Source organism: Olea europaea, unplaced genomic scaffold (genome assembly GCF_002742605.1).
Source record: "Olea europaea var. sylvestris unplaced genomic scaffold, O_europaea_v1 scaffold1063, whole genome shotgun sequence".
Lineage (NCBI taxonomy): Eukaryota > Viridiplantae > Streptophyta > Magnoliopsida > Lamiales > Oleaceae > Olea > Olea europaea.
This window is the reverse complement of record NW_019227980.1, coordinates 124153-136780: the sequence shown is the minus strand read 5'-3', so window position 1 is coordinate 136780 and position 12628 is coordinate 124153. Positions and strand designations below refer to the sequence as shown.

Here is a 12628-nt window from a genome sequence, read left to right as displayed (position 1 = left end):
TGTAAAAAATAGGAAGAATTTTCCAGCCATTTTCAAAATTACCCCCTTAAAATTGTGGTGCATTTAACAAAATTAGCCGTAGTAATATACCCTTTTGTGGGAATTAATGAAAAATTTGCATGGAATCGTCGGAAGGACGTGACTTGTTTGGATGATACATGCTATTAAATTTGAATAAGGATGAAATTGAAACATATTGGAAAGTTAGGGACATATATTGTAATTTTTCCTTCATCATATTACCATCTAAAGTCGTGTTTTAGCCCTTGTTCGATACCCGTTAAAATTTTAATACATTTTTTTATCTTTTTTTCAATTACATTTTTCAATAAAATAACTAATATTCCAAAATACATTTTATCCAAATTTCTCATTATAATTGTTCTCGAGGCTCAATAAAGCCCATGTTTAAGCCCTATTTTTTCAAAAATGTATTTTTTTAATTTTCATTTTCAATCACACATGACATATTTTAAAGATTTTCACTTACTTTTTAATCATGCATTCTTAAAAAAAAAAAATCACTGCCCAATAATACTTTTTATGAAAAATTGCAGTTGAGGAACCAAACATTTCGTTTATTAGCAGACTTTGCCCAAATTTTTCATTTGTGCCATCGAAGGTACTAAGCCTTTAAAAAATTCGCTGGGACAGTCCAAAATGATGGTTTTCGTCTGTTTTATCATCAAAACTGTTAGTTGACTCCAAAATTGACATTAACCAAAATTTTGACTAATTTCAAAAGGATAAAATTGTAATTTTGCATTTTTTTTTAACAAAAAAGACATTTTTTTAGGGAAAAAATCAAAAAAATTTAGATTTAGATTTTGAGCACTATTTTAATTCGATTAGGGTTGGGTTTGGGATTTTCTAATGAGTTAAGGTAATGTTGCCTGGTTTTGAGGCAATGCTGGGGCTGGAGATTAAGGCAACAAGAGCGAATCGATAAGAATTTCTGGTCTTTTCGAGCAAGCCCTCGAGAGCTTTTCTTACCTAAATCTGGCCAGTTATTTTCCTCTTCTTCTTTAGTATGTGGTGGTGTAAGTGGGTTCTTACAGTATGACTATGGTGGTGGTGTTAGTAGGTTCAATCTCTTGCTGATGAATGGGATCTGGCTTGTTAGTAGGTTCAATGCTTGGAGTTTATTGTCGGTATACTTTTCAGCAATGGGAGTTTGTCGTGCAGTCACTTTGCATCTTTTTTATTCGACGCCGACAATGGTGCCGACGGTGGGTGGGTGTGGTGGTATCGATCGTTGCTGTGGTGGTGGTGGTGGTTTTGGGATAAGGGGGTTGGGGAAGAAGACAAAGGTGGTGGGTGGTTTTTTGTTTTGATTTTTGTTTTTTTTTATTTAATTATTAATATATATTATAATTGTCTTTAAAAAAATGCAAAGTTACAATTTTAACCTTTTGAAATTAGTCAAAAATTTGGTCAATGTCAATTTTGGGGTCAGCTAACATTTTGATGGTCAAACAGACGGAAACCGTCATTTTGGACTGTCCCTGCGAATTTTTTAAAGATTTGGTACTTTCGGTGGAATAAATGAAAAGTTTAGACAAAAATTGCTAATAAAAGAAAGGTTTGGCCCTCGGCTGCAATTTTCCCTACTTTTTATTCCAAAATGGGGATGGGCAAAATCTTGGATTACAAAATCCCAACAAGTCCTTGAACTTGAAGCATTCGAATTCTACAATTTGCTCCCGAATCCATCCTGCTTGTCTTAGGGTTTCATCACTTCATCTCCATTTACATCTCGCCTCCTTTTCCACTCATAGATTCATCTGATTTACACACATCATATATATGCAACCCCCAAACCAACTCCAATTTCTATCAGGATTCTGATAAATCCTTTTCGAACTTTTATATTGATATCAAGATTTGGGCATTAATTATGATCATCTTTGTTAAATTTCGATTCTCATCATTGTTGAATGTGAACACCAACAAGCTTTCTGGCAATCTCCGAGCTCTTGGCCCTGGTTTGAATCCGTTTGCTCCGTACAACTTGGCCAATCATTCCTCTCGCTAATTGTCTTTGCAGTTCTTGTTTTTAAAAATTATGTAAACTGTTTGAGGATAGGAAGCTCTGAAATTCCACGTATTTTTAATTGGGCTCATCTATTTTCTGGGTTCTTTTGAGATTTAAAGATAAGACCAATTCGCTGATAGATTGAAATTTCTGCCTTGATTGTTTGTGGGCATTTTTGTGTTTTTTCCTCTTATGTGAAAAAACTCCTGAATTTGAAGTCTGCTTTTTCTTCAAATATTCGACAAAGAAAAATCGTTCTGTGTTTTCCTACTTTAAACCTTTGAATCTAACCTTAAAAAGGTTAAAGATTGAGTCATTTTGATCGTCCATCAAAGATAAAGGTAAATTTGGGTTGTAAGATTATTGGATTAGTAATAGTTTTTGAGAGCTGGTGTTTGATATAAAGGAGAAAAGGAATATTCAATAATGCCAGAGTTTGATATCGGACCAATCAGGAAGAGCAGGCAATTGGGTAGGTCGGGAGGGGACAGGGATGATCGAGGTTGGACTCCCCTTCACATTTGTGCTAGGAAAGGTGACCTTAAACAGGTAATGTTTTCACCCCCTTTTCAGTGATTTTTTCTTGTGTTTTATGAATATCCATATGACCATATGTAACAATTTTCTTAACTTTGGTACTTTGTTAAATATTTTGTTCTGTAATTCTTTCATTAATCATGCAATATGATGGTGTTGAAATTCAGACCATAATATAGACTCACTAGTGGATTTCATTGTTAGTATTATGAGAAGTCGTCGTTATAACATGGCCATTAAAATAGGGATTCAGATATGAGGTGAATGCAGTACCTCATGTTTTTTGGAGATGAAATTTGAACATTAAGATGATTAACAACTTGTGTGGTTATGGTATATTTCTGAAAGAGTGGTAGTGAAAGCTCCTAAATCTGAAGGATAAATCTACTTGTACATAATTTTTTGTACATTAAGGTATCCATACACTCACATGGGGTGGCGCCCAATCGAATAAAATATTCTATGGACCCCTGTACAAAAAATTTCTATGGAAGCTGTGATGAAACTCATGAACAGATTTTTGGAGGTCTTAATTATGGATGTGAGTAATTGATCGACACACACTGGTACACTTTGAGAGTGGGTTTAAGATGGTTAAGGTGACGAAATTGTCAAGGGTCTGAAGAAGATTCTTCCTTCAATAATTATATCTTCCCGTTGCGTAGTGGAGGATCTGGATGTTACAATATATTCTCTGCATTGGTTAATTTTGATATAGATTATGGGAATAGACAAAGAGGATAAGATTCTGGCTATGCATTTGGACTGTTGACTAGTGCTTTTGCCAGATGAAAATTTTTAAATCAATTAACAGTAGCAATCCCTGCATAAGACAACCATGATATCACATGTTGAGAAATTGAAAGATATTGGTGTTAAGACCTAGCCTTGTATAGTTTCAAATGTTGGGCAACTAAGAAAACAACATTTACAAGATATTTATGGGTACAATCAGAATGTTAATACAGATTTGTGGTGAGATAATTAAATGTAAAACAACAAAGAGTTGTGAAACTTTGTATGGCAAAAACATTAGTGGAAGATGACACAATATCTAAAAATGGCTTGATAAAATTCATAAGAGACCATGAAATTCACATTAGTACAACAAGTAATATGATTGCTTTTATTGGACAGTATGCGTGGCTGATTGTCACTTTCTGTGAAGATTATTTGTTTACATGTGTCACACACTCATGCATGGCAGTGTGGGTATATTTCCTGGATGGTCTAGTGTGCCGATTCACTCATGGATGACCTCAGTGTCTCTCTTAGTGGTTAACATGGATGAAAAAGGTTTACCGAAAAGGTTAACATGGCTTCTATTTGTTTCTTTCTTGATTTATGTGGATTGTTTTCATCTTTTGTAGGTGAAACGACTTCTTCATGAAGGAATGGATGTCAATGTGGCTGCCTGGGGCCCAAAGTCACATGGTGTGACCCCCCTCCACCTTGCTGCTAAGGGGGGTCATCTTAAAGTTATGGATGAATTGCTAGAGCATGGTGCTGATATTGATGCGCGAACTAAGGGTGCATGCGGCTGTGAGTATATGATATGTGAAAATATACACACACAGCGTGTTTGGCTAAAGCTTAAAAGGTTTATTATAAGTAATTAATAAGTTTTAGAGTATATTTTTTTAATTAGATCAAAATTGGAAGCAAGTTACTTATCTTGACAGACTACAAAGAGAAAAGTGTAACTATCTAATAATTTACTCATTTTACTCAAAAAAATACAGAACAATGGTGCTCGTCCAAATATATTTGGAATGAAAAAAGTAACTTTTACGTTTTTAAGCATAGCCAAACATGGATCTTTCTTTGATAAACAAAGAAGAAATACTGATGTTTCTTTCCTTTTGTCTTATTTAACATCTGCTTTTATATTTTGGATACAGGGACGCCACTTCACAATGCAGCTAAAGAAAGAAATAAGAAAGCAATTAAGTTCCTGGTTGGAAACGGCGCATTCCTGCCTGATGATATCAACGACACAAGGTTCAATCCGCCTCTCCATTATTGTCATGGTCTTGAATGGGCTTATGAAGAGAAGAAGCGCCTCCAGTTGGATAAGTCTTCATCTAGCGAAGCATCCTACAGCTCGGAAAACTGATGGGTTTACCCTTACATTGTTGCTTCTTTTCATGCTGTCTTGGAACTGAAGCAGACTCGACTTGTCATTCTCCTCTTAAATCGTGGTGCTCTATGCGATTTGGTTTGCAATGGAATAAATGTAAGATTAGAACGTTTGTGTGTCATGTTTCATGTGTTTGCTTCATATGTCTTCTGCATCTGGGATATCTTACTTGAAACTCTTTCGAATGCCATCAAACCAATAATTTTAATGTTATTGGTCTGTTTGTTAATCCTGTTTGAGGCTGGAGTTAACTTACGAATATGGGTAGAGCAATACTTGAATTTGGATAATTAAATAAGTATCAAACTATGCTATAATACTATTTGTTGGAAACTGGATCCCTTGCTTAATTGGAAGTTACTAATTTAATCAAAACTTTACATAGGAGATAAAAATGAAAATCTTTGAACCACGCTATTAACCAAAAGTTTATGTTGAAATGATAAAGTTAACGCTTCAAGGATGATGTTACATATATATCAATGTGCGCCCAACAGTGTTCACCCTCCTCACATGGAGAGGAGGGTGAAACACAATTATAAATATTATATTATGTACAAATAGCATATTTCAACCTTCAAACCCTCGAGTCTTCTACAGTATGCTATTATAAAGAAAGACTGCACGACATATGAGAATCCAATTCGAAACTTGGTGCTAATTTTCTGGCAGAAGAATTAGCAAGAAAAGAAAAGAATAAAGATCAAAGATCTACATCCACATTTCTTATAACACACGGCAGCCCCCAAAAAAGTCAGGAAAATGAAATCATCGCTTGGACGATGCAATTCATTACTCTAACGAATTTCACTCTTAGTCCTTGGGTTTTAATCGCAAATAATTTCAATTAAGTCCCTATATTTTAAGAAGTTAAGAACCCAATATTCAAGTTACAATAGTTAGACATTGTACAGTCCACCTCGGATTCCCCGATCTAATTATTAATCTCTGCTCATTCCATCAAAAGTGTAAGACAGTCCCGACGAATATAAAACCATAGAAGTTATATGAGCCTGTTTGGGAGTGATTTTGAGAATTGATTTTATGACCGTTAGAAAAATAGTGGGGTCCATCTGTGAGAGAAGAAGTCAAATATGACGGCTGAAATAATGAATTAAACGGTCAAAAAGTTCAAAAAAACACTCCTAAACAGGCTGTAAATTTATAATTATATCAAATTGTTTTCTTCATTATATTAAATTTGTCATAATCTCATCGAGATGTAATTTGACCAATGCTAAATACTAATGTTAAATTTAAATTGATCGGTAGCAAATTCTTAGCCCCTATTTGTTACTCATTATTGAGAAATTAAAGAGTTTTGAATAGGATTTTTGAAGAATGCGTGGTTAAAAAATGAAGAAATTTAACTGATTTGTGTGTAAAATATTTTATTATGTGAATATATTGTGTGAATATGTGATGGAGAATGATACAATAGCAAATAATTTAAAACTTTAAAGGGGGTCAAACAGGCCCTTAGTGTGATTATCTTACTCTAATTATGAGCGATAATTTCCTAACACTAAACACACTCATTAATATATCAAAGAACCGTCAAACTTACAAATAGAATGAATTTATATTGTTAAGGATCCGTTTGGTACCCTTTTTTTCAAAATACATTTTTCTCTCTTTTTTTTCAACCATACATTCCTTATTAAAATAATATTACACGTAAATCAAATTTTTTCATTATTTTTCAACTACACACTTCTCATCAAGTTACTATTCGAAAATGCATTTTTACATAAAAATAGCTATTAAACAACCCTTTAGGTAAACAATTCAGCAGCCATGTTATATTTAGTTTTCACACGGTCATGCTATTGAATCTAGTTCAAACACATGATTATGTCCAATGAACTCTTAAGTATGGTAGAATACTTTTCAGAAATTTAATTTTAGAACAAATCCTTCACCCCAATTTGATAGAATAGTCAATACTACGATCTTGTCCAAACAATGTGTCAACCTATTCATTCATTGTGGACAAATTAACTCTTGATAAAAGTTGGGCTTCTCAACGTAAGCACCCAACTATTATTATCTCAAAGTGATCAATGACTCTTACTTGTTTGTTCAAATAATTTAATATTACTTTTATGCCTCAAGAGTATATCGTTACACTCAAAATTAAATATACCCTTTATGGCACCATTTTAATTTTCCTTTTCTTTATTTGTTTAGTATTTTTAAATTAGTTCAAATATTTAAAAAAAGGAAAATGGGAAGCATCAGTTTTACCCTTAAAAAATGGTAAAAAATAAGTCAACTGTTTAAGTAACGAAATTTTGGATGAAGATGATCCAAAGGTCTTTCAATTGTCATTTTAACCAAAGCTTAAGGACTTTACTGTTAAAAGTGAAAGGTTCATAACCCAATTGCATTTTTTCTAAAGGGTTAGGGACCCAAAATGTTTATTTTATAGTTGGTTTAAAATAACTATTAGATTGCTGTTTAATTTTGTATGAGATATCATGAATGAATGCCAAAAAGGCGTTGTCGTATCCCAGTCATAATGTCGTGTCATATGTCGTTTAGTTTGACCAATTAATTAATTCATAAATTTAATAAAAAAATTCAGCTAATAAACAAATAAATGAGCTATTTGTCTGCATATGAAGTTACAATCCAAGTATCCAACACCGATCACCATCCAATGATTCCACTCCATTTGATTCAATTAAATCCATAGGTTTAATTAAAAAAAAATGGTTTTAGATAGAGATATTTTCAACAAGTATTAAACAAAGAGTAAAGTTACGTAGCGAGTATGCAGTTTGCACTTAGTCCGTGTTTGATTTGGATAAAAATGAAAATTTCAATAAATTTTATAATTCTTCTCTTCACTAGAAGAATTATCAGTATGCAATTCTTCCTCACTAGGATAATAACCATCATCATTTTCTAGCTCCTCTATACCTGCAACCTCAAATTCAACCATTGGGTCTGCATTAAATCCCACCACAACACGTTCAGGTGCATTTGTGTCAAATTGGAAACCATCATCATTAACCTCATCGTCTGAATTATTCAAATGACATTTGAGAGGTATCCATTCCTCTTCTTCAAAGGTCAGGTCTACAATGGAACACGAGGTTAGGATCCGCACCACATATGCAAATAAAAATGCATAAATATGGTTCTAAACAACGAAATTATGGTCCCATAAAACAAAATTCAGATTCAATTTTTCAATGTACTTCCAAAGAAAAGAACATAAAAAAGACACAACTAAAAAATTGTGATCCCATAAGAGAATATTCAAAATCCAATGAAAAGTTTAGTAAATTTACCATGTGGTGGTTCTTCTTCATCTATCACCAATATTGTTTCTTCCACTGTGATATTGCAATCCATACCAATGCTAGGGGATTTTCTTTTTTCAAATATTCTGATTTTTCAAATATTTCATACCAACTTCTGGTTACATGCAATTGTTGTCAATTTTCTTGGCCACCATGTGGGCAATTTGTGGGAGGAATAGAATGGCAAAGACCATTAAACACAAACAATCTGAAATGAAATTCAAGGCCAGAGGAGTTGGGAATTTGGGAGCAATTTCTAGGGTTCCAAGTTGGGGAAGAATTCTTCTTCTTCTTCTTCTTCTTTTTTTCCCCTTCTTTGAGGCTTCTTTAGAGAAAATGGGTTTTCACTTGGTACCTGGTAATGTTAAGCCCAGTTGGACTCATTTAATGTCTTTTATGTGCCATGGCAAATTTCCATCCAACACGTGGCACATTTCTTTAATTGAAGTTGACGGAGTTTAAATGGGTGATGGATGGGTAAGTGTTTAGATAGATGGGTGAGTATCGGGTTATATTTTATAGTTCGATAAGCAAGTAGTAATATAAATTGAAGTTGGGTGAGCATTGATTAAATTTACTCATAACTACTCTTAAAAAAATTTAATAAGTTAAGTCAAACAATTTTAAGTTGTGATTTCAAATCTCTTTTTGTCAGTGTCTTGTAAGAAGTGTGCGACAAAAACATGCATCTTTTGAGAATGAAGAAGCTTCAAATTTTCGGCAGAGTCACTCACAGTGGATTAAAAACAACTTCTTCCACGTCTGCTATCGCATGTACCAACAACTTGGTTCATGATTAAGTTTAGGGTCCATTTAATAGTATTAAATTTCATGAAAAATGTTACATTCGAAGAATTCGTTTTTTACTTTAACTATTTGATACGAAAATGGAAATAGAGTTTGAATTTCAAAGTACAATCATTTAAAGCATGTTTTTGATCAATTCCATGAAAATCGAATTCTTATGGTTTTGGTGATTTTTCTTTTCGGACTTACATAGAATTGGCTAGTCTTTTCCACATTTGCAATCAAACGGACTTTTAGAGTAATGTTAGCATTGTTTGATTCTCATTATCTTCAAAATATATTTTTCTCTCTTTTATTTTTAATCAAACATTTTTTAATAAAATAATATTATGCACAAATTCAAAATATTTTCTTAATTTTTAATCAGATATTCTCTATCAATCTATTATTCAACATGCACTCTTTCGTAAAAAATGAGGCTCAAACAAGGCTTAATTTCTAATGTCTTATAAATATAAAATAAAAATCAATATATAAGGGGTCGGAAGGAAGACTCAATACCTATAGCATCGATGGCATCTCGACTGAATTTTTCTTGTTTTAGCCCTCCCATTCTTTCCCACCTCCAATCATTTTCAAAACCCCATAATTTTTTGTGGCAGAAATGGCTGTTGTTATTGTTTTTGAGGTCCCATTTTTCGACAGATCGAGCAACCTCAGTGTTGTAGTGGGACCCAATTCCACTCGCCACGTATACGACATCGCCGGAGGCTCCAGCGGCGCACCATCGCCGAGGAGTGGATAATGGGGGACCATAGGTCCATTTCTTGATCAAGGGATTGAAAATGAGTGGCCTCGAGAGGGCAGGGAGGAATTTGTCGTTGGTGGCAGCAAGGAGGACTAAGTTGCCGGAAACAGAAACAGATTGTATAGGCAGTTTACGTGAAATGAAGGAACGGTGGCGGAGGAGGAAGCGGGGCGACGGATCAGTAAGCGGCGGAGGAAAGGACCACCACTTATTTGAAATGGGATCGAAGGAGAAGTATTCAATGGAGTTGGCATGATTTTGAGTGGATATCAAGAGAGTGTAAATAGATAGAAACGGAGGAAAAGATGGAGAATAGATAAGGCGGCGCCAAGAACGGCAAACGGAGTAGAGAATTGAAGGATGGACCAAAAAAAGGCAAAGTTGGGCTATATGGTCTGGAAGTCCAGGCAACAAAGACTGGTGGTGATGGAGCTCCGCCGCCTTATCGCAGTGGATATTCAGCCTTTCGGTGGTGGAATCGGTTGCTGTGGAGGATGAGTTGGAAGTTACAAGATTGTTCATTTGGACGAGAGAGAGAGAGAGAGAGAGAGAGTTGTGCGTAGGGGTAGTACTTTCTTTAAAGGAGGGGTTATGTTATCTTTTTGTATTTATGCGGTTTCTTTATTGAGTGATGGCTAAAGTAGACAAGTGGAGAGGGGAGACTTAAGTCAAAAATAAAAGGCAAAATTTGGATGCTAGTAGGGTTAAAATGTCCCTTGGACGTAGAATCTTGAGAATAAATTTTGTGAAAAGTAATTTTTTTGAGAATATATAATTTAAAATTAGATAAAAATTATAAGGGGTGTTTGAGCCACATTATTTTGGTAATAATGCATTTTTGAATAGTGTATTGATGAAAAATGTGTGGTTAAAAAATAAGAAAAAAATTTAATCTACGTGTAATATTATTTTATTGAAGAATGTGTGGTTGAAATGATGTCAAATCACTACTTAAAAATATATTTTTTTTGAAAATAATGTGGCTCAAACAGGCCCTAAATCTACTTATAAGTTATTTTATTGAGAGCATATATGGTGGAAAATAAGTTTGAAAAAAATATTTTAAAGAACATGTACCAAATAGATTTTCAGCACCATAGTCATGCTTCCATTTTATATCCAGTGGTATAGAAGTTAAGTGGTTGTGAGACTATACTTTTCGAGGTGTGAATCTATAATGGCTACCATAACTACTTACTCATTATAGCATTTAACGTCTTGTGTTAATTGAAGTAAAGTAAATATAATCATGATATAGTTGAAGGAGTTGAGCATTCGATTGACATACGATCAAATACGAGTAGCTTGATGGATTCCAATGCCATCTATCGTCTCTAACCCAGATAATTTAAATCTTGTATTAATTAAGTCTTTGTTGAGTTATATATCCGTCATTTAAAATGGTGAAGTTAACATTTCTATTACGGACATATACCTTATATTTGGGAATCAGACAAGCTTTTGGAGTCAAAAAATGGATTGGTAACTTGTATAATAAGGTTAAAAATGCGTAGCCTAGCACCTTTATTCAAAAAACTTGTATGTTTTGAATTATGTTTACTTTTGTGTCCATAAATATGGAGGCTAATTTGATGATCCTTCTATGGAATTATATGAAAATTGAAAAGTTGGTCCTACAAAATAAGTCAAAGGAGAGTAAAAGTCAAACGTTTGACTTTTGATTAGTGTAAAGTATGATAAGAAGTTATTAGTTTTTTGCACTTTCTATAACAAAATCCATGTTTAGTTTCTTTAGTAATATCTACTTTTCAAGAACTTCCAATTGCTTCAAGAAAAATTTGAACTTATAAACGTATAATTTCATATCATCCTAAGTCCATGTTTGGGTTGGATATAAAAGTTGATGAAATATACAGTTGAAAAGTTAATAAAAATTTTGAAGCATATGAAATGTGTAGTTAAAAATGAGTTTTAAGAAACGTGAGCCAAACAATGGCTAAATCTGTTAAGTTTGAAGAACTCTATATCTGAGGAAAAATGTCAACTTGACAACTTTATTTTTTATTATTGAAGAATACTAGTGTTAAGAAAAAGGCATGCTCCCAGATTTTTTTAAATATACACAGATTTATTTAAATAAATATACGTGTCGTGCTTGTTAACCTTAAGGGGAAGTGGCAACATAGTAAATTCAACACTTGAAGAGAAAGTTTTGGTTGAACTTTTGCAATTAATTTGGTGATAAAGTAGGGTAATGTGGCGGATGTATTGCACGAGATAAGGCAATAATAAATGTGAAAAGGTAAGGAGTGAGACAGAGAGGTTGAGAGAGTTATTATAAATTTGACTCTTTGGGCATCCCTACATAAATTCATTGTTCTCTCTTCCTAACCTAACCCTAACTTCTTTTTACTCTATTCTTTTCTTTGCATTACATTCCAAAAATTGTCACGAGAAAAGGGTACCCTTTTAAGTATTGAATAGGTAGGGTAGAAAGTGGCAACCGTCCCTAATAAATATAAGAACTTTTTGGGGGAAGAAAAAAAAAAAAAAGGTGTTGAAAGAAAGAATAAAGTAGGAGAAATTGAGTTGGGAGTTATGAAAGTGTGAAATAGAATTTCAGATTTGTTAAATACGAGGTAAAAAATGGATTTATAAGGGAATTGTGGTACTTATTGATGTTGAAATTATTCGTCGTTGGCACTCAAATGAGGTTATGTTGGAATTATTCGTCGTTGGCTCTCAAATGAGGTTATGCCCGTGTATGCATTGACGTAGTGGAAGAGGTCGGTTTAGTTGGAGAATGAGATGCTTTATAGTTTCGTAATGAGGATGAACTGTCAAAATGATGAGGTACTTCATTTGAGGGATAAAACAAAATACTCCCTTCGTCCCAATTATATAGGCTCGTTTCATTTTTCACACAAATTAAGATATCTTCTTTAATGTCATTGAAAAATTAAATTTTGTCAAGATCTTTCTTAATTTATCCCTATTTAATTTTCAGTATGTAGTAATAAATTTTTGTTGAAATTAGTAAAAAAATTGAATGATTTAATTTAAATAAGAAGAAATGAGAGTTGTTCCAT

At 33.4% G+C, this 12628-nt stretch overlaps 2 protein-coding genes across 2 annotated transcripts; one reads left to right on the top strand and one right to left on the bottom strand.

The window, feature by feature from the left end:
- The first annotated feature begins 1650 nt into the window (after positions 1–1650).
- On the top strand, positions 1651–4941 carry LOC111373036 (phytochrome-interacting ankyrin-repeat protein 1-like). Its single transcript, XM_022995490.1, has 3 exons — positions 1651–2584; positions 3943–4114; positions 4474–4941. The coding sequence occupies exons 1-3, from the start codon at positions 2462–2464 to the stop codon at positions 4686–4688; spliced, it is 510 nt and encodes a 169-aa protein (XP_022851258.1). The 5' UTR covers positions 1651–2461; the 3' UTR covers positions 4689–4941.
- A 4338-nt stretch (positions 4942–9279) lies between these two features.
- Positions 9280–10181, bottom strand: LOC111373029 (F-box/kelch-repeat protein SKIP25-like). The gene has a single exon (XM_022995483.1). The coding sequence runs from the start codon at positions 10098–10100 to the stop codon at positions 9297–9299; it is 804 nt and encodes a 267-aa protein (XP_022851251.1). The 5' UTR covers positions 10101–10181; the 3' UTR covers positions 9280–9296.
- Between the last annotated feature and the right edge of the window lie 2447 nt (positions 10182–12628).

Bases quoted from the DNA above. Each gene is read 5' to 3' on its own strand.
- LOC111373036 (XM_022995490.1), top strand. From the start codon at position 2,462: ATGCCAGAGTTTGATATCGGACCAATCAGGAAGAGCAGGCAATTGGGT. The intron at 2,585-3,942 runs GTAATGTTTTCA...CATCTTTTGTAG, and splicing joins GGAAAGGTGACCTTAAACAG to GTGAAACGACTTCTTCATGA. The intron at 4,115-4,473 runs GTGAGTATATGA...TTTTGGATACAG, and splicing joins AACTAAGGGTGCATGCGGCT to GGACGCCACTTCACAATGCA.
- LOC111373029 (XM_022995483.1), bottom strand. From the start codon at position 10,100: ATGAACAATCTTGTAACTTCCAACTCATCCTCCACAGCAACCGATTCC.